The 27749-nt window shown below is 40.4% G+C and overlaps 1 protein-coding gene across 2 annotated transcripts in view; it reads right to left on the bottom strand.

The window, feature by feature from the left end:
- MTMR3 (myotubularin related protein 3) overlaps nucleotides 1-27749 on the bottom strand; it is a 71426-nt gene that overhangs the window by 12451 nt on the left and 31226 nt on the right. For both annotated transcript variants that reach the window (XM_008058948.2, XM_021712825.1), the window contains exons 5-15: nucleotides 27264-27346; nucleotides 24850-25016; nucleotides 17783-17879; nucleotides 14160-14273; nucleotides 10036-10241; nucleotides 9324-9455; nucleotides 7898-8009; nucleotides 5285-5480; nucleotides 4279-4464; nucleotides 1812-1982; nucleotides 134-279 (exon numbers count right to left, since the gene is read on the bottom strand). In XM_008058948.2, coding sequence (XP_008057139.1) covers nucleotides 134-279; nucleotides 1812-1982; nucleotides 4279-4464; nucleotides 5285-5480; nucleotides 7898-8009; nucleotides 9324-9455; nucleotides 10036-10241; nucleotides 14160-14273; nucleotides 17783-17879; nucleotides 24850-25016; nucleotides 27264-27346 — 1610 coding nt within the window. The remainder of the gene's footprint in view (nucleotides 1-133; nucleotides 280-1811; nucleotides 1983-4278; nucleotides 4465-5284; nucleotides 5481-7897; nucleotides 8010-9323; nucleotides 9456-10035; nucleotides 10242-14159; nucleotides 14274-17782; nucleotides 17880-24849; nucleotides 25017-27263; nucleotides 27347-27749) is intronic.

Here is a 27749-nt window from a genome sequence, read left to right as displayed (position 1 = left end):
ACCTTCCTTGAGAAAACTGCAGAGATCTAAGAAAGATGTTGTGGAACCAGACAACATCACAATCTTTAACCATGCCTGGGCACATCCCAACACAGAAACATACCCACACAGGGCCTTCAGATCCTGGACTCACCGGCTCAGGGGAGGATCATCAGGGCTGGTGCCTGGGGCTGGGTATGGTGCACAGCTATCGTCTACAGGGGTGGACGGGGATGGGCAGGGCAGATACACTGCACTCCACAGCATCAGGTTGCGCACATGGCACACAGGGTACAGCACCTGAGAAGAGGGGGGAGGACACAGATTTAAACATATCCCAGTAGGTCTTCCAGAAATGTCTGAAAATGAGGATCAAGAACAAGTACCCAGATGGAATGCTCAACAGAACTTCCACAAAGAGGCAGCATCAGTGGATGCAGGTATAGCTCCCAAGAGGACCAACATGAGACTAGAGATTTCATACGGCAACATTTTTCACCTAAGAGCCTCTTTGTGGGCATGAAAATCTAAAGGATTTTTAAAAGATCCCTTTCTCATTCATTATTTCTCAGGTCACCTTTATTGAATGACTGTCATCAGCCTGATTTGTTGCTTTTACTGCATAAGAAAGTGAGTCATTCTGTTAGATGGTGATTGTCTATTCCCCTGGTACAAGACTGGCTTCGGCAGACACTGTCAAACCTGTTTTATAGGATCATTTAAATTAATTGTGTGAAAAGGAGAGAATTTTCTTCCTGTATTTTTACTTCCCCAGCAGGAACAGTGAAGGAGAGAGCAGCAGTTAGCTTAAATCTTTTCTTTGACTACTTAAGTGTTAACGAGAAGCATATTAATAGCACAGCAAAGCAGTGTAACTTCTGATTAGCCTCCTTTTGACTTTAGAATTTAAGATGCATTCTGACAAAGACAGCATTACTATGTACTGACACACAAACCTATGTGCTTCTTTTTCTCTGCTTAACAGAACGTATTCATTCCCCTGGGGAACAAAGTTTTTTGTTTGTTTGTTTGTTTTTTGAGTTGGAGTCTCATTCTTGTCACCCAGGTTGGAGTGCAGCAGCACGCTCAGGGCCACCGCAGCCTCAACCTACTGGGCTGAGGTAATCCCTCTGCCTCAGCCTTCCAAGTAACTGGAACTACAGATGCACGCCACCACACCTGGCTAGTTTTTGTGATTTACTGTAGAGATGAGGTCTCTCCAAGTTTTCCAGGCTGGTTTCAAACCCCTGGGCTCAGACAGTATTCTTGCCTGGGCCTCTCAAAGTGCTGGGACTACAGGTTGAGCCACTGAGCCCAGCCAGGAACAAAGTCTTAAAGAGCCTGCCAGCTCTCCATGTGATCAGGGAATAATGAAGAGCCACACGCCAAAGTCAAATATAGTTTTTTGCTCTCTGAGACAGAAGCTGCAGTGGATATCATTGCTTGTTGACAATGGAGGGTGCTGGGAACCAGACGGTAGTTGTTTCTGAGCATCCAAGAAGCAACTTAAGTACCTTCTCCGCCCATTAGACAGAACATGCTAGAAATAAGTCCTGGAGGAGGTGCCAGAAAAGATTTGTATCTTGGGTGGCAAAGTACAAATGTGTATTAAGCCAAACCACTCTGAGCAAAGAGCAATGAAAAACAGGTCAGAGTAGCACTGGGAAGTGGGACTTTCTCAGGACAGAATGGTAGGGGGAAAATGGAACCAGTCCATCCAGAGCCAGCAGAGATTACTTTCACAAAAAACAGTCATTACTCAAAAAGGCTCTTACATGGGGCCCACCCCCAAATTCCTTCTGATCACAGAGGAAAGGCTGAAAGATACATACGGCTTCTGACTGGGAGGAATACAGCAGGTTTTTGAAAGCCTTGTTGCCCGCCCGAAGAAGTGACCACACAGAACATGTCCGTTCCTGAGTATGCTTTTCCCCTCTCTCCTTGGCGTTGTTGCACAGGAATGTTCCAAAGAGGCAGGAATAGGTATGCTGTACCAGTTTCACCTACAGATGTCCAATGAAGCAAAAATCAAGCAATAGGGCATATATTCCTTGAGAGGTCAGCTAAGCTGAGCCACTCTACCCTGTCATCCTGAGAGTTCACTCTATCACGATGGGGGAGCCCAGTAAGTCACACAACAGCGTGCTCCTCACACCACCAATTCCAGGGCCTGACTCCAACCACCATTACTCCTGAGTCAAGACAGATTACTGGCACTCTCACTCCTCTTTAGATTCCTTGGTAAACAGTCTCTGAGATTCTGAGTTAATAGCCATCCTCATAAGCAACAGAAGATAAGAATTGTGTATAAGAGTAGGTCAGAGTACAACTCAAGTCTGAGCTGAAAACGCACTTGTAAAACTACTCGTTCATTCAATAAACCATTACTGAGAATTTCACATGCCCCAGACATGACTATAGATGCTGGATGTGCAGCAATAACCAGTCAACTCTTTTGCCCTGATGGAGCTTGCTCTAGCTATAGGTGAAGGGTGGCCAGGGCTATGGGGAATAAGGCAAGGTGAGAGGGACAGGGTGATGCGGGGCAATGTGGGAAGGCCTCACTGGCTGAGATGTGATGGAAGTGACAGAGCAGGCATGTGGGGAGGGAAACATTCCAGGCAGAAGCAACTGCATATACAATGAGTTTCTGAGGAACAGTAAGCAAACCAGTAGACTAAAGTGGATGGCACAAAGGGGAGAACGGTAGGAAAAGAACCCAGAGAAGATGGACCCTGTAGGCCATCTTAAGTACTTTGGCTTTCACTCGGTGGGAATGGTAAGTCACTAGAGGTGTTTGAGCAGAGAAATAGACAGTCTGTCTTATGTTTTGGAAGAGACTCTGTGCTGGGTTGACTCTAGAATTGGAGCAGGAGATGATGGTGGCTTGGGCCAATGTGGCACCAGTGGAGGTAGCAATAAATAATCAGGTTTTAGATATATTTTGAAAGCAGAGCTACAGCATCTGACAGGCTGAATGTGACATGTGAAAGAAAGAAAAGTTGAAGATGACATAAAAGTTTTTGCCCTAAATAAACAGAAGGCTGGAGTTGCCATATAGTGAGATGGAAGACTTCTGGAAGATCAGGTTTGGAGATGGGGAGATGTAAAAATCAGAATTAAGTTTTGAATGTATTAAACTTGAAATATCATTAAGACAACCAAGTAGAGACACCAAGCAGTCAAAAACGGATACATGGGTCTAGAGTTAAGTGGAGAGGTCTGAATTGAAGGTGTATACATGTGGGACTCACAGCATATACATGGCAATTAAAGCCACTACACTGGATGAGATCCTTAGAGCGGTGTATAGATGGAGAAGCAGCTTGGAGGTTGAGTCTGGGGCATTCCAACATTCAGAACTTGGGAGAGTAGGAGGAATCAGCAAAGGAAACAGAAAGGACTAGCCAGTTGAGGTAAGAGAACTAAGAATGAGGAAGTGCTATGAGTCAACTAAAGAAAGCATTTCCAGAAGGAGTGGTTAAACTGTCAAATGGTAATGATGGAGCAAAGAGATGAAGACTGAGAACTGATCACAGAACTAGTAACATGAAGGTCACTGGTCAGTTTAACAAGAACAGCTTTCATAAAATGGTGGGATGAATGCCTGATTGAAGTGGGTTTAAGAGAGAATGGAAAGAGAAGAATTTGAGATAGCAAGGGTAGAAGACTTGAGGATCTGCTATGAAGAGGAGCAGAGAAATGGAACAACAGCTAGAAGGAAATGCAGGACCAAAAAAGGGTTTGGATAAAATGAGAGACACCATGTTTGTATGCTGATGGCCATGACCTGATAGGGAGGGAGATATGCTGACACAGAAGGCAGAAAGAAGAAATGCTGCAGCCAGTCAGTGGAGTAGATGAGAGGCGATGGAATCTGACATACAGATAGACAGAGAGGCTGGAAGAGGGCAAGGGTAGTGCATCCTCTATCAAAGGAGAGGGGGCAGAAAGCTCAGGACAGATGGAGGGGGTTTGGTAGATGAATTGGAGGGAGCATGGGACATTACAACTAATTCTATTTCTGCCACTTAGAGTTTCTATTATCCCTTTTAAAAGCTAAGTTTAAAACAACTCAAGGAATTTATGCTAACCTAGTACATCCAGATTCTCTGAGTAAATAAATATGTTTATTGTTTGTTGTTTTTTTAAAAACAAAAACAATAGAAAGAACTGCCCATCTATTAAATTCTAAAAAAGCTGCATAGTTTCTCATAAAAACTAGCCCACTAGCACTTGCCTTGATACCCCCTCAAATTGAGAAGGTCCCCAAAATGAAGATTATAAGCCCAAACTCACAAGGAATGCTTCATTGAACTCAAAAGAGCAAGGAAATTGCCTCTGAAGCTGATGAACACAGTCAAGCCACTGCAGAAACACTGGGCAGCGCTCATTCAGATCATCCGAGTTCTCCCCATGACCACAGCGATCAGCAAATTTATGACCAAAATCCAGCCACTCCATCTCCACGAGGACCTGGAAACCCTGCAGGGAAACACCCAGGAGAAACACCTGTGCTGGACTATCCAGACTGTGACAGTCCTGAGGCTGGTGTCACAGACAGCAATCCCTTTTAACAGCCTCTCCCAGTAAGCCAAACTGACCCAGCCCCTCCACCAAAGGCTCTACCCCTGATGGGACACATGCTTAGGGAAATTTCCCAATTCCCTGAACTCCATTCCATAATTTTATTGAAAGAGTACTAACTATGCCATTACCTCAGCCTTTCCCGGGTCTGTTTATATTTCAGACTCTTTCATTCACCTCATAAAAGCCAAACATTTTTTTTCCTTAAATTTCTCTTTTAAATTTGTTTTTGGTATTATACTTACAAAGTTATATTTGTAAAACTCTTCTCCACCCCAGATTTTACAAATATTCACATACATTTTAGAACTCTTTGTGTTTTCCTACATCTTTAATCCAACAGATGGTTATTTCAGAGTAGGGTTCCTTCTCTAACAGAACACTCTGTGATAATATTTAGACCCATTATAATAATAATAGGCAAGAGCCTTTTACAGAAGTGAGGTAGCTAAAACTTTTCCAAGTAGAGAGACTGCAAAGGAAAATATGCCTATAATCTCAATAACCTGTTACTCAAAATCTGTCCTATTTTAAGGGGTACAAGAACTATGGTAGGCACCACCAAAATTTAGCTCAAGCTAAAGAAGAAATGATTAAAAACAACACAATTTCACTTTTTTTAGACATAATCATCATCTCCAAAACTGAGCACTAAACCCCCAGAGAGGTTTCCCCCAGTCAACCTGAAATACCAGCTCCTACTCTTTGGAGCACTCACCTCTACAGTTCGGTAATAAGGATCCAGCAAGAGTTTAGCCAGTGCCACAATCTGGGGGGTACGGTCCCAACCATCTGAACAGTGCACTAGCACAGGTCGCTGATCACGATCCACAGCATGCACTACCAGAAGTGCTGATTTCAGAAGTACAGACAGGTGATGGAGCCACTTTGTGCTTTCAAGTGCTGAGAGCCAACTATAAAAACAGGAGGGGATTTGAAAATACTGGTTTCTATGATTTACTGCATTATATTCAATGCCTGTCAAATAAAAAAGCAATTCCCAAAGAGTTTTCTCTTCAAATATCACACTATCAACACAAACAAACAAAATCTCTGTGTTTATAAAGCATGTCTACGGATGAAGCCCAAGCCCTACTATACAACAGAGAAGAGCCATAGAAACAGGGACTGTAATTAACAAGACCACCTTTTGCTCCAAAATCTGAATGGCTAATTTCCCAGAAAAATGAATATTTGATATTTTCCAATCCATGGTGGACATACACCTACCTGACTGACCATTATTTAGTACCAGTTGATACTGTCCATGCCTAACAGAGAAGCTGTACTCCAAAACCTGTCAGCTGAGGAGATGCTGCTGAGACTCCATGCTCCCTTGTCCTATTCTCAAACTAAAGGAGAAGCATGCCATCCCTTCGCCCTCCATAGCCCCAAACACAAGCCTGGGCTTACTTATAGCTGGGCCATCACTGCCACGGTTGCTTTGTATCCCTAAGGGAGACTTCAATGCTGCAGCATTATGACTTGCTACCAACTACACAAAAGCATTACCTCCTTTTTAAATAAAATTCCCTAGACATGTGGACCGAGTAAGGCTAATTACCTTTCTGACTGAGTTTTTAAGACAGCTTTTTAAGAAAGAATTTTAGCCAAACACCATGGCTCATGTCTATAATCCCTAGTACTTTGGGAGGTCAAGGTAGGGGATCACTTGAGGCCAGGAGTTTGAGACCAGCCTGGGCAACATAGAGATTCCATCTCTACAAAAATAAAAATAAATTAGCTAGGCATGATGGCATGCACCTGGAGACCTAGCTACCTGAGAGGTTAAGGTGAGAGGACTGCTTGAGTCCAGGAGGTTGAGGCTACAGTGAGCTGTAATTGTGCCACTGCATTTCAGCCTAGACAATGGAGCAAGACCTATCTCAAAAAATGATACTAATAAAGGGGGGGGGGGAGCGGCTTGGTGGCTCACACCTGTAATTCCAGCAATTTGGGAGGCTGAGGCAGGAAGATCACTTGAGGCCAGGAGTTCAAGATCTGTCTGGGCAACATAGGGAGGCCCTCATCTCTACAAAAAAATTTTCTTCTAAATTAGCTGGACACAGTGCACCTGTAGTCCCAGGCTACTAGGAAGGCTAAGGTGGAAGGACCATTTGAGCCCAAGAATTTGCGGTTATAGTGAGCTATGCTCACACCACTAGACTTCAGCCTGGACAACAATGTGAGACCCAGTCTCTAAAAAAATAATTTTAATATATGGAAGGTATTAGAGACCATATAAGGCTGATTATATCCCTTTCATTTTATAGACAAGAAAACTGACCACAGTAATTAAGCCATTTGTCTAAAGTCACTAGTTCATGGCAGATCTCCTGGGTCCTTAGCCAGGCTCCTTCTGTACCCCACCTCACAGGAGACAGTGCTGCTAGCTGGAGCTGTGCAGTGGTTGCAAATGGCTAATCCCCAAAGCAGCAGCAGCAAGCTCATTTCTTTGGTAAGGTTTTCCCCAAAGGACACTGCTTCACCCTCCGGGCTGATTACAACTATAATGAATTTAATCATTTGCTATGGGCAGTCAGAATGAGTGGTTCAAGCAGCATCCAATTTAATAAATCAAATAAAGAATGCAGCAAAACTTGATATGAACATGAGGATCTACTGAATAGTACCCAGGAAAACTATGGGCTCTAGCACAAACACCAGACAAAAGAAAATTCTGTCTTCTCTGGCAACATATCTTTGGCTTCCAAAAACAGTAAAACAGAGGTTTTAAAATATTTATCTGTCCATATTTATTTTACAAAGATTCCTCCTAATTTATCTTGTATTTAAACAGCATGCAGAAAGGTGGTATTATTTCACCTTTCTCACTACAAATGCCATTCATTTTTATTAGGCAATAAAAATCATGATAATGTTCTTAGTAAATAAGAGACAGTAGTTTAGAAATCAAAAGCAGATGTAAAAGGAACTGACCTAATGACAAGTTTAATCTTTTCAGAACATGATGAACAAATTCTAACTCTTCATGGTAAAACAGCCCAATTCATAGCAGACAAGTGTCATTATAGAATGCCAGAAACCAAAGAATTTGGGCCAAATATCATGTGGAAGAGAAGGCAGAAATTCCAGGAACAACAAGAAAGCAAGACTTTTGTTCTGAGAGCGGAGGTTTTCTCTGTACATTTTTAAACCTTTCAAAGGGCTGGATTTTTCTCCCAGCTCTTCCTCTGTACTGCCATGTTTCTGACCCAAGAACGAGATACTAGCAGAGACTTAACCAAGACACAGGAAGGAAAGACACCGACACTTCCAAACTCATTTTTTTAAGAGCTATGCAAAGTGAAAGCCAAGGCCAAGGTCTTACTTTCCCGGATCTGGCATCTGAGTGCACAGCAACCGCAGAGACTGAAAACTCCTCCGAATAGAATGAATGTTTGCCATCCCCATGAACACAACTTCACAGTTCGGGTAATACTCTAGAGAAAATAACAATAAAGAGAACACAAATATATTGAGTTTAAAGCCAACATGGCCAAATATAAAGAAGAGAACTGGCTATAAAACAAACCCACTGCAGCTGCTGACTAATGAAACTGCAATGTTTTGATGCGTGTCTATTAGTTCAATGTTTGTTATAAGAGGAAAATAGTGCTTGGATTTTAGCTGTCTTTTCAAAAAGGGTAAAAAAGGGAGGTTAGATTTGTAAAGAAGAAGCTGACATAAAATAAAAGTTGTTATTTTGAAACAGGAAAACCTTTCAACTTTCATCTCATCCCAGGTTTATTTCTTGGGCCTCAATTAAATCATGGTTCTGGAATCTCTTTGAAAAGAACCCAGCAGAACAATGCCTTCATGCATTCAAATTTCACCTTAGTATGGCTGCTTTCAATTTGCAGCTTGGTCACATCTCAGTAAGGAGCTTGGTGCCTCTACCTGTGCTACCATCACACATATAGCATTGGGAGTTAGAGGAGGTCTGTCTTTGGTGAAAGCCAGCATTCCAACAGTTAGGTTGTTACAGGTCAAGATAGAGGCACCTTACTAGAGTTCTGTATTTACTGCTTCAATTTCCATCCCAGGTTTTCTAAGTAGAATCCCTATGAGGAGTTTGCTAGACCACTGATAAGCATACCCTCAGTCAAAGGCAACAAAAAAGCTTTTATTATTTTATTTCTTTTGAGTCAGAGATTCATTCTGTCACCCAGGCTGGAGTGCACTGGCACGCTCATGGCCATGGCGGCCTCGACCTGTTGGGCTCAGGTGATCCTTCTGCTTCATTCAACTTTCCAATTAGATGAAACTACAGGCATGCACCATCACACTCGGCTAATTTTTTTTAATGATTTATTGTAGAGACGAGGTCTTGCCAAGTTGCCCAGGCTGGTCTTGAACTCGTGGGCTCAGGTAATCCTCTCATCTCTGCCTCCCAAAGTGCTGGGATTATAGCCATGAGTCACTGTGCCCAGCTAAAAAAGCTTTCAGAAGGCTGAGAAATTGAGCCCACTAAAGTAGCAGCTTCCAATCATGAGCAGGCCTTGTTACAGGAAAAGATCTGCTTATCACCTAAAGGTTGGCACAGGGAAGGAAGATTGTGTGGCCTCACTGCACCTCCTCCTCCATTTCTTCTCAGAAAAGAACATAGTGTTAATCCAAAGAGAAGCTCTGGCTCTCTCAAGGCAGGATGAGGAATATGGCCTGCCATTCATATCAAATTGAGAATGAAGTCTCAGTTGGGCAAGGGCTGGAATTACAAGGAAAAAGTATGTGGGACAAAGCACCATACACCTCACCTGGGCATTCACAGCCTCCTCCTTTGGCTCGGTTTGCCACAGCTGCTGCATAGGAGCGTGCATCCAAGATCAAAAGCTTCTGTGGTTGGATGGCTAAATTCTCTGCTCCTGAAGCATTTGACAGAGAAGAATCTAGGGACATGAGGAGCGGAGAAAAAACTAAGCGAACCTACTTCTCCCAGAACTGTACAAAATTAGAACCACAGGCACATATTATGGTACAAAAAAGCTCAATAAAATGAAAACCCCTAGCCAGAATCATTGATACAAAGGACTTTTCCAGTTTATTTTCTATCTTGCCTTCTATAAAAGTTGATGAGGATGTATTCTCCAAAACCAACTCCCAGGGTATCCAGGGGGTCCACATAGCTCATCTCCTATATCTTGTTTCTACACCTGTAGTCCTTTCATGAAGCCTAGTATTTCCCTGCCATGATCTGGAGACACTACGAGTCCCTTATCATATAAATATTCCAGTTCTGTCACGATGGCAAGAAAGACAACAAATATTCTTATATCTTAAACCAAATTTGAAACAAAGGGTCTTCTGGTTCTTTGCCAAGACCTATGAGCCTTCAAATAATCCCATCAAGTGAAGTTTCACACTCTCTTCTATAAAACCAATTCTATGTCTTCTAAGGAAAAGGCCATTTCAACAAACGGTTCTCTGATGCTATAAAAATTGCTACCATGAGTCCAGGGAGGACCTTACCAAACTCCACATCAGAAAGGTCTCCCCCATTGGGAAAGTCTCGAGAACTGTTCCTAGTGGACAGCTTGCTGCCACTCGATCGGGAGTCAGAGGCACAAGCTTTGGCTACCGACTGCACGAGGTGCTCATCATCTGCATTTCGCCAGCCCCACCAGCTAACCTCCGGCTGTCCACAGCGGGCAATGACAGCTCCGTTGCTCTGGTGCCTGTGCAGGAAACAAGAGACAACAAGTATTCTCATCCCATCCCAGGGGCTCCATTCAGATGCTCTGTACTCACATGAAAAGTAAGGTATTGGATTTTAAGTGCCTTAATGAACAGCCTGACTCTAGGTAAGTGTGGGGTTAGCTTCTGGTCCTCTTAGGATTAAAGAGGGAAGATATCTTATTCACCAACAAGAAAAAGTAAAACTTATGTATATCTTTTTCAGTTATCATGCCATTATGGAAATCTTTGTAAAGATAAAAACAAAATGATTAATGTGTACTCTTAGAGAAAATAATATTCATTTAAATATTTGGATCTTTAAATTAATTCTTTAAAAATAAGGTAAAAAAATCAACAAAGACTACAATAATTCTGTTCTCCAATAATTAAGTATTCATCCTTCCTTTTTTAGTATTGAACCTGAATACCCTAACATAATAGACCCTGAAATAAAGAAATGTGTATCTTCTGAGGGTCCCCTACAGCAACTGTGTACTCATGGCTGACTTTGGGATTCTTTTCAAACAAGATTCCACCTTTAGAATTAAAACACTTACCTTGCCCACAGTGAATTGCTTTAAAAAAGCTACTGAGATTTATGAACCACAAACTACTCTTATTATAGACATAGAGCTCAATGAGCCAGCAACCTTTCTTCAGGCTCTTAACAGGAAAGGAACAGTATCAACCTCAGAAAACCATACTCCAACCAATTCTTTTTCAAGAACACAGACCGGAAATCAAACTCAGTCTAATTTAAGATGCTACTAAAACCCAGGTTTTCCCTAATTCGGCAATTTGAAGAATTAAAAAGTTATAAAAATTACATCATTTGACAGTAAAAAGGAATAAAGTTCTGATACATGCTACAACACTGATGAATCCTGAAAATTTTGTGCTAAGTGAAAGAAGCTGGTCACAAATGGCCACATACTGTATGATTCCATTTATATGAAGTGTCCAGAATAGGCAAACCTACAGAGACAGAAAGTAGATTGTTGGTTACCCAGGGTTAGGGTGGGTGGGGAGGGACTACAGACTATTCAAGGGTATGGGGTGTCTTTTGGGGATGATGAAAATGCACTAAATTATTTTGTTTTAATTCTAAAGATTACAAGCAACAAATTAAACGTGGAAATACTCAAATTCCACTAGAACCACCAGTTTGTTGTAGTTTTTAAATTTCCCCTCACTGGAAGACAAGTAGCTGAAAGTACTTGTGTACTGCCAGTATGTTTAACTGGTTCACATTTGAATGCAGCCAAATTAGAAATAAAACCTCACTGATTCTTAAAATGTTTCCTAGCAAATAACAGGCTCTGGATACCCACTGAGCTGCATGACTCCAAACCTTCACAGAAGAGGCTGGCAGGGTCTTTCCTGAGCATCCTCTAGCTCTGCAGTGCATCCCTGCAGTGTCTGAGAGGAGCAGTAGATGGCACTCTGAAGCCTGGATCTTGAGTTTTAAGACTGGCATTACAGTAGCTAGATTTCAAGAGGGCTATTGCAATAAGCAGTAATCTTTTCTGCGGTCCTCTAAAATACTTCAGACTGCACAAAAGATAACTCAAACACTACAGTTAAAAATCGCTAAAGAAACACATTTCTATCGCAAACAGAACCAGGAAAAGTATAAAAATTATGATGTCCAATATAAGTTCTTCTGCTAAAACACTGAATGCTGAATGCTTTGATTTTCTGTAGAAACATATAATTGTTTAACTAACCCTAACTTAGAGTTAGACAAGTTCTCTAAATGACTAGAAGTTTCTAATAATCACCACATGCACAAAGGGGGGAGCTTTGAACTACACTACAAATGGGTGCCCGCCATACCACCTTGTTATGTTGGAGCAATGTCTGCTTTCAATAATAAATCCAATTAATTAAGTGCCCTCCCATCACAGTAAGAAAAAACCCTAATCACTGGTTCAGTGTGGTGCTGTCAAGTAACTGCTGCTAGTAACCTCAGGAATCATTACTGCAGTCTACAGACAACTAAATTCAGTAAGTATGTTGGATTTAGAAGCATCCTGCCACCTAGGCTGACAAAGCAGAGAGTGGTGGCGTGTCCCAAACACTCTTCAACATACCCCTTACAAAGCTCCCAAACACTAGAGCAACCCAGTATGGAGCTCAGAGATACAAGACAAATGATCTTAGACAGACTAGGTCAAGGAAGTTTGATCTTACCCGGACTAACCCAAGAACTTTCATTTGTAATCTTCTGAAAGCAAATTTTCTCTAAAAAAAATTGCTGTTCATTTACATATCATCTAGGGTCCCTAGAAAAAGAAAAAATTTGAGGGCTCATTCCCTCTAAAAATAAATTTTAAAAGATAAAAAAGGCTTCCAATTTTTATTACATTGTAAGAAGTTTTTCTTCAACTGGGACTCTTAGGCTTCTCAACTAAAAGGGAAAATTCACCCAAAGACTCTTACTTCGAAAATCAGAATACTTTCTTACGTTCAAAGTCAGCAAGCCTCATAAATGCCAGGGCTGCTGATCTAACACAGTTGTTGGCCAGAGCAGCAACTGGCTGCTTTCCCTATTCCGTTTGGGCTGATCAAAGATAAGACTCAAAATCCCTTCAGCTTTCACTGCTCTAATTCCTGTATCATCTTTACCACTTGAATGACAGGTAAACTTGGTGACTCACTTTGTAGGGATGTCTGAAAACAGTGACGAAAATTGAGAATGAAAACTTAATGGGTTCCACTTGGCCAGAACAAATACTTTTCCATCTCTCTCTATTTAGGATGGGCATCAGAATTTGCCTTCAGTAGACTAAATGAGCAAGCTGGTTACCTCTGTGGGAATTTCACAAGGCAGAAAACACCTTCCAACAACATCAATATTTCAGTGGAATGCCTCCTGGTATGAGAGAGTCTCTAACTAGGCCACTGGGATTGGCCCAACTCAGGGAGAGTCTAAAAGGTCTGCACACTAGGAAAATGAAATGAAGAGTATAAGCATTACAAGGAGGAATGACTTCTTAAAAATTTAACACAATTCTGGGGAGGAGCCCCAGCAGGTGCAGCCCTGCATGTGAATGACTGGGGCCCTGAGGCTGAGAGGCAGGAGGCTTCCCTGTGAATTAAAAAAGGGAAAAAAAATTTAACATGATTCTATGAGAACTGAAATATTCACTGAATTATAAAAGCAGCACTCAGGGACACAACCTACTCCCAATGTTGCTAAGAGAAGTCCAGTGTTTATAGGCCCTCATTTACAGTCACAGCATATCTGCAAAATAAGAACTATTGTTCTCATTATTTAGAAACAGGCTGAGTCAGTTAGGACTTACTTAAGGTGTCTTAGCATGCAGTGTCAGAAGAGAGTTGAACTCAGGTTTATGACTCCAAAATCTGCGCTTTGTCACCATGCCACTATCCCTGTTTGGAACTTGCATCCCTTGGCTCTTCTGCTTCTGGATCTCTGAAATCTTCTATCCATTCAAGTCTCAGCCTTCTTTAAATGCTCTCTCTCAAAACAGGGTACTTGTATGTGTTGAAGTTTCAGCCACAATCAGAAATGACTCAACTCTGTATTCCTAATTCACACTTTCTAGGATTCATCTCTCTCAATTCAAAAGCCCTGCTAACATTTGAAGCTAAACACAGTAGCATATTATCTTCTCAAAGAATGTAAAAAAGATGTTGAAATAGCAAGTCCAGTCACTTTTCAACTAAAATTTTTTAATGTGTGTCAACTGAACCACTAGCTAGCGTTCTGGATGTGGTGAGTACTGCTGTGATACTAGAAGTGCAGCTTTAGCAGTAAGGAGGACCAGACTTGCCTGGAAAGTTCTCTGAATCCTCCCCCTTCCTTTACAGGTTAGCAGCAGCAGAGGCAGCAGACCACACGCAGCAGGTAGTAGCATCAGCCCTCACTGGGGCTAGTCTGGCTTACTTACCTATAGACAACAGCAGGGATGCGCTTCCAGGACCTGAAGCTTGCTACACTTTCCAGTTCTTTGTCAGTGATCCAGACAGGCACTATGAGCTCCTGGGGATAGCTACCACATAACCTAACAGGGAAGATGAGAAAGGGGAGAGGGAAAGAGACACTAGGTAAGCCATCACAAGGATGATGATCATGCCACCCCACAGAGTCAGTAAAAGGCAATGAGGAGCCTTACTTGAGTTTTGGTCTCCTCAAAAGAATAGTTAAGTGTTTACTTAAGTGACATCTCAATTGGTCCACTTGATTTTGCCTTTTAGACTCTGGCAATATATATATATATTTTTTAGTTGGAGTCTCACTCCATTGCCCAGGTTGGAGTGCAGGGATACACTCACGGCCACCCTGCTGGGCTCCAATCCTTCCGCCTCAGCCTTCCAAGTAGCCGGAACCACAGGCGTACACCACCATGCCCAGCTAATTTTTTTTTATTTATTGTAGAGATGCGGTCTCACCAAGTTGCCTGGGCTGGTCTCGAACCCGCAGGCTCAGGCAATCCACTCGCCTTGGCCTCCCAAAGTGCTAGGATTACAGGCTGAGCCACTGAGCCTGGCCGACTCTGGCAATCTTAACAATCAGTGGAAAAAAGGAAAGTTGAGGGGCAGTCTCTTTATACTTCATTACAACTCTTTGTTGTAACAAATACCTTTTTTTTTTTTTTTTTTTTTTTTGAGTTGGAGTTTCACTCTTCGCCCAGACTGGAGTGCAGTGGCCGCTCCCGGCCACCACAGCCTCGCCTGCTGGGCTCCAGTGATCCTTCCGCCTCAGCCTTCCAAGTAGCCGGAATTACAGGCATGCGCTACCATGCCCAGCTGATTTTTTTATTTATTGTAGAGATGAGGTCTTGTTGCCCAGGCGGGTCTCGAACCCGCAGGCTCAGGCAATCCATTCACCTCAGCCTCCCAAAGGCGTGGGATTACAGGCTGAGCCACCGAGCCCGGCTACAAATACATTTCTAACTACACAAGAGCCCAGTTCAATTACAGAACCAAAAGTCTGTGTCAACTCTACCAGATCCTCAGTCTTCTAGGCTTTTGTCAAAGGGAAACGTGATGAAGGACAAAAGTCCACAATGTCAAGTTTTCAGAGACTTCATAGGATGAACTCATTCATTGATTTGAACCAAAAAGGGTGTCCTACTTATAGGTAACAGGTGCAGCCATGGGTATGCAGAACTAATATCACACACCAACCTACACAATCATGGTCCCACTGAGCCAAGTCAGTAATATGACTAAGCTATTAATCATTAATTTTTAAAAAATATACCTCAGAACAAACTATACTGGGGGAGGTAAGTGGGAAGCTCTCTTTTCATTAGGGAAGATGCTAACTATGGTTAGTCAAGCTGATATCCTGAACAGCAGTACTTCTAATAGACTTTTACTTACAAAACAGTTTCTCTTTATGGTAACCCAATCTTTCTTTTCAATAGTGAAGGCGATAAAGGCCTTTAATCCAAATCCTAAAACACAGAAACCCCCCCCCGCCGGCTCTAGTCTATCTCTACATTAGGGGAAAAGACAGAAAAACACAAATTGGCTTAGAAATTGGATGTTTTTGCACTAAATCAATCAATATTTCACCCCCTACCCCCATTCTCAAGGTCTAGAAGATTAAGTAACAAGAATTTAAAAGCCATTGAACAAGGAGGATGGGTATGACATAAAATACCTATACGATCTTCCTAACGCCAACCCATAAATTCCTAAAAATAACCGGGGACACTGCGATCATGGTTAATAATTTAACTATGAGTCTTGGTCCTTTTGTTTTGTTTTCTTTTAAAGAGACAGGGTCTCCCTCTGTAACCCAGGCTAAAGTGCAGTGGTGTGATCATAGCTCATTGCAGCCTCCAACTCTTGGTTTAAAGTGATCCTCATGCTTTAGCCTTCCAAGTAGATAGGACTAGGCATGTGCCACCATATTAGGCTATTTTTATTTTTTTGTAGAGACGGGGTCTCACAATGTTGCCCAGGTTGGTTTTGAACTTCTGGCCTCAAGCAATCCTTCCACCCCCAAAGCACTGGGATTACAGGTGTGTGCCACTGCAGCCAGCCTCATTTCTTTTAAACTCAAGAATAAATTTGGCTCTCATTCTTCCTTTGGCATAGGAAATAACTTTTAAAGTCCTGAAGACTGGTTCTGAAGTGAAACTAGTCAACTCAAAGCCAATAAATACATTTTTAAAACCCATATTAATTGGGGATTTTTTTCAACAATATTAGTTTTATTCAGTTTTTTGAATCCACCCAATTTTCTGAACATTATTTTCATTATTCTATTGGTACTACATTACCCAGTAGTCAGCTTTTCAGTAAACACTAACTGCTCTCTTGTAGATAAAGTCTCCAGTTTAAGAAAGGTGGTTACATTCAGCAAAGCCTATGGCAGCCTCATGCTTTCCAAAGTCCCTCCCTCCTTCATCTCCACCATCCTCTTCTCTGCTTTGATTTGTCACTTAGAACAGGCAAAGGTATGAGAAGTCTGAAGTTCCTGGGGCTTCACAACACCTTGTATTCTTAACTCCTTGGCCAAGGTCCATGTTAAGGGCTGTGTAATTAGCTGTAGCTTTTCCAATGAAAAATGAAACACTCTGATAGCTAGCCACAAAAAGACCAGGAAAATGGCTATCATAATTTAAGGTAGCTCAAAGAACCACAGAATGATTAGTGCTGCAAGGAAACTCAGGAGAAGGATATACTAATTTAAATCTCTTGGACTATTTTATTTTATAGAAATTTGGGTCACTGAAATCACAGTTAACTTCCTTCCCCCATCAAAACACTTATATGTTTTAACGAAACAAGTGATGGCTAAATATTTAATAATTATACTACTTTCCAAATGCCAACATTAATGCCACAAGTGGGAAGTTCCACATCTGACCTCACATGATGGTTTGCAGTCAAAATAGTTACAAATTTGTTTCATACACAAAGTTATTTAAAATACTGTATAAAATTATCTTCAGGTATGTGTATAAGGTGTACATGAGACATAAAATAATTTTGTGTTTTGCCATCTCCAAGATATCTCATCATATGTATATATAAGTATTCTAAAATCTACAAAAAAATCCAAAATCCAAAACTCTTCTGGCTCCAAGCATTTTGGATAAGGAATACTCAATCTGTACTAATGTCTATTTCACAGGATCTGGAGTAAAATTACAGTCATAAAAACTAGCTCCTAAGCATTTTATCACTGCTTATGAGATCACTGATCCTATCTCGAATGTGATGCCATGTGGTGATTAGAACAACGGACACCCTTGCCTACAGGTAAATATAACATTATCTAGACATTCATGTGTCAAGAAGAACAGAGGCCTGGAAGGGGTAGGAAGAAAGGTTCCAGGATCTTACTAAGTAAGGACCACTTTCCATTTCAATGATAACAATGGAAACACAGAAGGCTCAAGAAATACTCTGAAGATCATGCATTTAAGACTTAATAAATAAAATTCTATTTCAAAGAAAAAGTCTAAGTTCAAATGTTCTGCCACATGAGAATTAGGGTTTCTGCAAAGACACTGGCTGTGAAACACAGCCCACAGGAGCCCACATAACTCACCTGTACTTCTCATTGATGTTGGAAATCCTCCAGGCGTTGTTCATATCAAAACTCATCCTCTCTACCTCATTTTTAAACCTTGACGTTACATGCTCCCCTAGAGGCCGGAGACAGGCAGCAGAAAGGAAGAAATAAACATCATTTTACAAAACAGGTGGAATAATAGTATAGTTACCCTGCCTGGAGATACATATATATTTAAAGGCAGGAATTGTATAAATAATAAAATAACATATACTTAGTTTTAGTTTAAAAAGATACTTATCAGGCTAACACTATAAAGAGAAAATAAATTCTGATCAAGAATTTTCTGTTATCTCCTCTAATCTCTACTACAACTCTGAAAACAGCATCACTGAGCACATTTACAAAAGCCAAAACTGAAACTAAGAGAGGTTATTATAGCAGATCTTTCTGTCCCCTAAACTCACGCCATTCTTTTTTTTTTTTTTTTTTTTGAGTTGGAGTCTCACTCTGTCGCCCAGACTGGAGTGCAGTGGCCGCTCCCGGCCACCGCAGCCTCGCCTGCTGGGCTCCAGCAATCCTTCCGCCTCAGCCTTCCAAGTAGCCGGAATTACAGGCATGTGCTACCACGCCCGGCTGACTTTTTTTGGTTTATTGTAGAGATGAGGTCTCACCGCCCAGGCGGGTCTCGAACCCGCGGGCTCAGGCAATCCACTCACCTCAGCCTCCCAAAGGCAAGGGATTACAGGCTGAGCCACCGAGCCCAGCTACTCACGCTATTCTTACTACATTGGTTACTTTCCTACTTCCACACTCAGACCAATGGTGTACATAACAGGAATAAAAACAAGTATCAAGATCATCATGAGTAGGAATACAGAGCTACAATTCCTCATCCAAAACCCTTTGGTCCAGATTTCAGAAATTAAGAGTCTTCCAAATTTTAGAAAGGTAAGATGGTGCATATATTAATATCAGGCTCACATTCTCAACAGGATCTGCTTAATCAAGCATTAATATTTCTTCAGTGAGACACATAGACAGTTCACACCAACTGGAATAAATAAAGCAAAAAAATAGCTTCATGACAAAATACCAGAAAAGGTAAGAAAAACCCTTCAGCTTTCAGAGCCTTTTAGATTACAGGATTGCCAAGTAAGAAGTCATGGAATCATAACCACCAGTACCCAGGAATCTCAGGAATCATCATACTACATAGGTACTGATCATTTGTAAGAAGGTCCACCCAAATAGGTATAATCTGGCTACATCTGCCCTAATTAATTTGGCTTTTCTCTTCCTTAAGACAACAACAAAGGTAGAAATTAACCTGACATAAATGTCAGTACATCTGAAATAACTTTCTTTCTTGAAAACACAGTTCTAGGGCAGTAATGTTATTTTTAAAATACCAAGCAGCACCTCTAATATACAGTATTATATTCCAGGTTGCAAAATAAGTGCTGTTGGGCACTGGGAGAAACCACGACAACAAACAGAAGCACAAAATAAGACTGCTTTGGTGATCAAAATATAAAGCTTTGCTGTCCCTGGGAGAAGAGTTATAGAATAGGAAACAGCAATTATTTTAAAGAAAGACAACTCTATAAAACTACTTCCCATTTAAACTGCCTTTCTTGAGCTTAAGCTAGGTATTATATGTTTCCTGAAGAAAAGCTATAAAAAGATGAGGTTCAGAGACACAGGAAGAAATAATGGCTGAATCTATCGAATTCTGAAAAAGTTTTAGAAGCAATGAGGCATGCTTCCAAATAGGAAAAAAGCTATCTGAATTGGGGTGCTATCTGTCTACAAATTGTAAGGAATACTGACCATCAATAATACTATACAAAAAGTCTTTCTTTTTTTTTTAAAAAAAGTCTTTCATTCATAGCCCCAATCCAAAAGCTGCAAAACTGTGGCAACTTCCAAGCTCATTAATTAAAAGATGTTTTTCCCAGCCTAGGATATAACGCCAAGTCTTTGCAAATGGTAAAATGATCTTTTACATTAGTACCTCTATCTTAGGGTAAAAACACACAGACACCCTAAAAGAATCTTGTGATTTTAAAATAACCTCTAGCAAATAACAATAATAACCACCACCACAATAACCACCACCACCAGTAATTTACTTCATAGAATCCATATTATCCAGGCCTTAGAATCACCATCCAGAGCATAATATTCTGAGTTACACACAAAAATATACACTGAGTAGTAGGTATTGTTATTTCAAGTTCCTTGAGAGCAAGGAGTGAGTTTTAATTACCTTTGTTCTTCTAAAACTGTGACTTTACAAATTCTAAAACTGACCATCACAACCCACAATAATTATGCTTTCCATCACAATACTTCATATATTTATTTTTTAAGAGACAAGGTCTTAGCCAGGCGCTGGTTCACGCCTATAATCCCAGCACTTTGAGAGGCTGAGACGAAAGGATTGCCTGAGCCCACAGGTTCAAGACCAGCCTGGGCAACTTGGTGAGACCTCATCTCTACAATAAATCAAAAAATTAGCCCAGCATGGTGGTGTGTCCTGTAGTTCCAGCTACTTGGAAGGCTGAGGTGGAAGGAGTGCCTGAGCCTGGTAAGTAGAGGTTGCAGTGGCTGTCAGCATGCTACTGTACTCCAGCCTGGGCGACAGAATGAGACTCCAACTCAAAAAAAAAAAAAAGAGAGAGAGAGAGACAGGGTCTTGCTCTGTTGTCCAGGTTGGATTCTGACTCCTATGCTCAAGGGATCCTCCCACCTCTGCCTCCAGAGTAGCAGGGACTAAAGGTATGAGCCACTGGACACAATTAATATAACATGTTTATTTTTAAATACAGGTTTCTTACTATGCATGTAATACATTTTGATATTGATTTCATGGTCCACTACATGGGCCTGTTTGAAAACCATTTCTTGAAAAAAATCTAGTGGCAGATCTTATATGCATGAGTAACCCAATCAGCTTTTGTAAATGTGTTAGATGTTCACTTATATTTACTAAGCCAGAAAAGTACATATAAACACATCTATTGCTGAATTTTCCTTAAGAATTTTCATTTCAGAATTTTTCCCATGTTTCAACTGATTGACCATTAGATACAATGTGATATCCCAACTTTTTTTTTTTTTTTTTAAGTATTGAGGCCATAAGGTTTTTGTTTGGCTTTGTATTTCTACTTCAACCCTGTCTGCCTCCCTCATTCCCAGTAGGATTTGTCTCCCTCCAACATTTAATGTTTCTTATACTACAAATACAATCCAGCAATTTTCATTTTAGTGGAAATGAAAACTTTTTTTTAAAAAAGCAATGAGCTCCCTAACTCCCTCTATCATACCACAGTGTCAATCGGCAGTCTAAAACATCTTCCCCTAAAAAAAAGTCTAGCTCCCTGGCTGATTCTGAGTGTTCAAGCACATCACACACAGCTTAAAGGCCTGGGATAGAAAGGACAGGCTTTCAGCCAGCACGTGAGGAAGCAGACCAATACCAGAGTCAGAGAAGGTGAAACTACCCCTTCCAGATTTTCAAATATAAAGACAGGAATTATTCTTTTCTATGTACAAAGGTCCCAGTAAGTCCTCTAGATGCACACTTCTGGACTACATGCAAGCCCAGAAGACAAACAGGCAGCTGTACAGCAGTCTAAGGCCCAGTCATATGTTATTCATGGATAAACAAGATAAGCTTAATTGGCATTTCTCACATGAGGGGCTAGAGAGGTAGGTCTGATGCTACTAAACTGGCAGCTGAACTGCCCAGTCATCTGTCAGAACTCCAGATCAATGCTCTAATACAGAGCCATCACCAAAAAGCCAGCTGCAATGAGAAGCAGGAAGTTGAGGACATGTGAGAGAAGTTTTTAATCTTTAGTCCACTCCTTTAGAAAATGAAGGGCTAAGAGCAGAACCAAGAGTTTGGCGAGGGCTTTTGCAGGTTTCACAGGTGAATTCTAATAGTGAGACTTCTTCCAAAGCTGATTAGGACCTAGTGTTGTGGCCACTGTATGGCCTGTATGTCACTGTATATGGTCTAACTGTGTGATAGGTTCAACAGCTAGAAACTAAGATTTTTATGAACACCAAGACAGTGATGGAGTTTTCCCATTTCCCTCCTCTCTGATACACTCTACTCTCAACAGACTCAATTGACTGCTGAAAGATTAAACTAACTTCTACCCCTAAGAGTCTATGCTTATAATCTCATGTACCGGGGGAGATCATAAAAAAGTATGACTTTGAAATATCTCAAGTGCTGTCTCACCCTCAAGATGACTTATAAGAACACAGTTGTCTGATATGCTCATATGTGGTGAGTAATGCTACAGTTACCACCAATATCCAACAATAGTGAGTGGAGGCAAAAGAACCAGGTTGACTGGCTTTAAAAATGCCACCAAGGTGTATTTTACTAAAAGCAAGCTTTTTATCTGTACTCTACAGTGAAAATATATATATTAAAAGATAAAAGCCACACATACACACACACAATCAATCAAGTCACTGAAATAAAATAAGGTTTCATGTGAGTGGTGGCACTCAGTGTGGACTGTGTACACTGGGAGGAAACAAAACGCAACCCTTACTCATATAGTAATCTCCAACCAATCAGTTATGATGGCATTACCTTGTAGTTGTATAATTTACAGTGTTTTCACAAGCATGACACATAGGTGGCACCTCAAATATTTACTCAATTGAACTCTGCAGCATTAACAGATCTGATCTTCAGGATACCTGGATCAGCTTGGGCAGGAGGAGTCCCCAAATCAATGTCCCCATTTGAAGTACAAAGGAAACCAAAGTGCAAAGAGGATAAATGCCTTGTCCAATACTCTTTTTTCAATTAAATGGTAGAGTATGGGTTTGAATTCAGGTTTTCTAATTCCTAAATCAGGTATTTTACTCCCTCTACATGTCCCATGCATCACAACCCACAAAAAAGACAGAGGACACTGTGGATATCTCTAGGTCCTGATGGCCAAAGAATACCAGACATCATCAGGAAGGGAAAGGTCTGGGGACTAAGGTCATTTCACCTCAGTACACAGCACCCATCATTAAATACAAGAGTGAGGTTCTAACTTGGCATGTCTTAGGAATATTCTGAGTTGACTCAAATCTAAAAGAAACAACTAAAATTATCAAGAAAATAAAAACGTCCTCTAAAAAAGATGAGAACATTCCAGGCTGTGGCTGTAAGAGAACAAGATAAGAGAAAGTAAGCCATGTTGACTAATGTTAGCAATCTAAAAGAAGGAAATGCTTCTTGGAGTTAGAGGTCTTAAACAAACTGAAGTTCTTATATAACGCAATGTAGCAGAATGTAATATTAAGTTCATTCTCAAGATGGTAGAGACTAAAAACTTAGGTAAGTTGCAATGATTAAAAACACAGCAAATATACATATAAGATTTGCATATTTCATTGTCTGTAACTTTATCTTAAAAACAAACAAACAAACAAGAAACAGGTCAGACGTGGTGGTTCACATCTATAATCCCAGCACTTTGGGAAGCCGAGGTGAGAGGATTGTCTGAGCCCAGGGGTTCGAGACCAGCCTGGGCAGCTTGGCAAGACCTCAACTCTATAATAAATCAAGAGATATTAGCTGGGCGTGACGGTGCATTCCTGTATTTCCAGCTACTTGGAAGGCTGAGGCTAAGCCCAGCAGGTCAAGACTGCGATGGCTGTGAGCGTGTCACCACACTTTAGCCTGGGCAACAGAGACTCCAACTGAAACAACAACAACAAAACTTGAAAACTACCCTAAACAAACCAAAAAAATTAAATTAAAATGTGATGCCATCTCAAAAATAAAGAAAAAAAAAGAGATGCAATGGTTAGAGTGATGTGAGAGATGGTTTAAACACATTCTCATAAATATAAAACGTCCAAGGTTGCTGTGGTCTCTTGTAGATGATTTTGAGCTTTACTGGCCTGGACAGGCTTAGAAGTTTGGATTCTGAGCATTTTCCTGAAGTTCCACAGGGCAAGTATCTCTGTCTTTCGAGCTTTGTATCCATAGCACCCCCACATAGTCAGCTCTCAATACATGGGAACTGTGCTAAGTCCTAGTTCTCTCAGTGATTAGCAGTGGGACTGGACAACAGGCTTTACCTCTGAGCCTCCATTTTTTTTAGCTCCCAATACAGAAACACCAGTTTATCCTGCCTGTTTGACAAGGTCATAAGGATCAAACAAAAATAATACTTATGTTTTTTACAGGCATTTTAATTGAAGACTGATTTAGGATCAAGATTGAAGATTCAGGATTAAAATTGTAGCTTTAAAGAAAAATGTCCTAAGAGTAAACTTTACTTGAAGAAGGGTTACAACTTTCACTATGCAGAAATTCAAGACTTTGCCTCTAAGCCTGACACAGTAAGAGTCAGTGTTGGATCAGCAAAGCTCTGTATATTTTTTACAAACATGCAGAGAAATAATGTGAACTTGGTCAAAGCCATTTCTGAAGGAGATGACAGTGAATGGGACAAAGGCTATATAAGGATTCAGGTTGCAGAACAGGCTCAACATCTCTATCTGTCCTTGAGGAAGGCACTTGGGCCTCTCCGGACCTCTGTTTCTTCACCTTTAGGATGAAAAGGGTGACAACAGGCAAACTATGACTTGAAAATTCCAAGACAGTGAACAGTATTTCTGTATTCCACTATTCTATATCTTAGCCTCACACTTCTGTACCTTTGTTCATGCTTTCTCTGTCTAATGTTCTCTTCCCCATTCTCTAATCAATGAACTTCCTATTCCACCTTCAAAGTCTATTCAAAAGCCACTTCTAATGTGAAGTTTTCCCAGCCACATACACAAAACTCATGGCTCCCTTCTATTAGGCTTCCATAATACCACTGAAACCTTATTATAGTTGTTTTTACGCCTAGTAGATTGTGGGTGCCATCTAGTGTTCTTCCCTTCCCCTAGAAGGCAGGAAACATGTTTAAGCTTAGAAGGAAAGGCACAAGCTAGGTGGTTCCATAAAATATACACTGATTTAATACATGACTGCTTAGGTGGTCCATTTCACATTAAAAGTACCTCCAGCAGTAGCCTGATAAAGTCCTTGGCCATTTGCACATTTTAGAAAGGCCTACCTGGTCTGCACAGGTCTCCATGTTGCTCTTTTTCACTGGCATAGACTTCCATGCACCAAGCATGGTATGCAAATGAGAAGAGATCTTCTATTTTAGCAGGTGGTCGAATTGCATTGTTCAGTCTCTTCAGCCACTCTTGACACTGCTCAAAGGTTGAGAACTGACACCTTTTGTAAAGCCAAACAAGTAGGAATGTAATCAGAAGACAGCTAACAATGAAGTCTAAGAAAAGCTACTATGAGTGCCTACTCATAGTGAATTAAAATCAAGAAAGCATCAGAAGCAGTCACTCACATATTATCAATTATAATACAAACAAATTTTAGCCAATGGTGCAAAATGTCTGAAACAAAAAAGCTGGACAAAAGTTCTTCTGAAATTACAATTATCACAGAAAAATGGCAGCTATTCTTTTCCATAAATGGGGTTTTCATTCTTTTTCCATCAGTTTTATGGTTGTCCTTCTCAAAAATGTTTAGAAAAATTATTTTTGTTTTATAATAACAAATTAGGTCAAAATAAAAAATAAGCCACAGTACTACTTTTAGACAGTCAGGGAGTAATTTCAAAATTTATCTACTTAGCAATTAGGACAAATCAGATCCAAAAGAAAGATTATGCTAAAATTTTTAGCCGTCACCATGTAGAAAACAAAATAATTCTATTATCAATTGCAATTTTCAGCATATACAACTAAGGAATCAAAATAATTAGTGCATGCTGATTTGTTAAGGATTTGGTAGAATATTTTGCCTTTTTGAATGCAGTGTTAAAAACTAAGTAATAAAATAAATAAGCTTTTAAAACTGTGAGTTGTAGCCAGTATCTACCAAAAGTAAGACAAATCTGACAGACTAAAAAGCAACTTAAATATTACCTCAAACCAAGGGGTCACTTAAACCTCTCTCTGTCCCAATCAATGTGCCTCATCAATATGCTGACACATAATGTTTACTGGCACCCCAAAGCAGGTCAAAAGGATAGAGTAAAAGCTTGCAAAATTTAAAACTTCTAGAGCTATTAAATTAAAAACGCATTTCAGGCATCATTTTGCAACCATTAAGGTTGGTTCAGTTAAAAATTACCAATGGCACTTAACCTATGGAGAAATCTTGATGAGAAGCAGGATATTTGCATTGTCTCAAAGTGTTTACCAAAGACTGTTTATTAATTGCAAGGGAGAAAATACAGAAATTATACAGAAATCAGGTGACATCTTGACTGAAGTCATCAGAAACAACATCACCAGTGAGGGACAAGTAGACACCGTTTGCCCCTGATGCGATACAATGCCCTGAAAAGGACACAACATGATATATACAGTATTCCGGATGAGAATACATAACCTCAATTTAATTGAAGAAACAATGGACAAACAAAAAATGAGAAACATTCTATTAAAACAAAAGAATATATTCTTCAAAATGTGAATGTCCTAAAAAAATAAAGAAAGGCTGTGAATAATGTTTCAGATTAAAGAAGGCTTCAGAATAATGGCAGCTAAACATAAAATCTGACTTAGACTGGATCCTGTACTGGATGAGATGGGTGAAAAAGAATGTTATTAAAGACATCATTAGGTGAACTGACAAAATTGGAACACGTATAGTACAGTGGATAGAAGCATTAATGTAGCCAGGAGTGGTGACTCAAGCCTATAATCCCAGTACTTTGGGAAGCTGAGGTGAGAGGATTGCCTGAGCCCAGGTATTCGAGACTAGTCTGGGTGACTTGCCAAGCCCTTGTCTCTACAGTAAATCAAAAAATTAGTCGGGTGTGGTAGTGCACACCTGTAATACCAGCTACTTGGAAGACTGAGGCGGAAGGATCGCCTGAGCCCAGTAGGTCGAGGCTGCGGTGGCCATAAGCGTGCCACTGCACTCCAGCCTGGGCGACAGAGTGAGACTCCAACTAAAAAAAAAAAAAAGAATTAATGTAAAATTGTGAACTTGATGATGCTGTGATTATGTAAGAAAATATCTCTATTCTTTGGAAATTACACTATTTTGGGGTTAAGAGCTATGATTATATAACTTACTCTGAAATTGTTCAGGAAAAGAAAGAAGGCCTCTGCAAATGACACACACACAGAAGGCCTCTGCAAATGATAAAGCAAATGGGCGTAAAGAGTTAAAAATAACAGGTGAATCTGGATAAATAGTATATTGATGCTCCTTGTACTATTTTTATTTTTGTACTTTTTGGGGTAAATTTAAAGTTATTTCCAAATAAAAAATGTCTTTCAACATGGCAAAGTGCCCTAAAGATAAAATACTTCAGGCACTGACTATTCAGAAAATATTCTTAACAATGCCAACCCTCAAAAGGTGCTTTGTTAAGCTACCAAACCATGGGTCCATTCTTTTAAAAAAAATATTTTCCACACTAAACAGCAGCACAAACATACCACATACCTGATAACTTTGCAGTCTTTGCAAGTCAAATGAAGCTGAAATATATCTCGGCATTCAACACTTTCTATAAGCTGTAATGGAACCTGTAATTTAAAAAGACAAATTCCCCTTAGTCAAAAAAGCACTGACCCTGTAGTTCTTCAGTGTGTCCAACAAGACTAATTAAAAGATTTATAGGGAAAAGCAGCAAACAGAATTGCAAACTTTTCTGGATCAATGGTACTCAAGTAATTTACTACAGGTTGAATTCGGTTTCCCTTTCTCTATCTCTAAACCAATGGCCTCAAGTCATGTCGTAACATGAAGGCAACGAACAAAGAGAAGGCACAAAGAGGAGGTACCACCTTTGGAAGAACAGGGAAATATATCTCTTGGACATCAAACTCACAAGATCTACGTACTACTTTTAGATGCTATAACTGGCTATGGTTAGCAAGGACACAAGTTAAAGGGAACCAGAATGGTAATCCTGTCTTGTGTACAGAA

This window comes from Carlito syrichta, unplaced genomic scaffold, assembly GCF_000164805.1.
Source record: "Carlito syrichta isolate Samal-C Ts95f unplaced genomic scaffold, Tarsius_syrichta-2.0.1 Scaffold303665, whole genome shotgun sequence".
Taxonomy (NCBI): domain Eukaryota; kingdom Metazoa; phylum Chordata; class Mammalia; order Primates; family Tarsiidae; genus Carlito; species Carlito syrichta.
The sequence above is the reverse complement of the archived record's forward strand: the minus strand, read 5'-3'. Positions and strand labels throughout refer to the sequence as shown.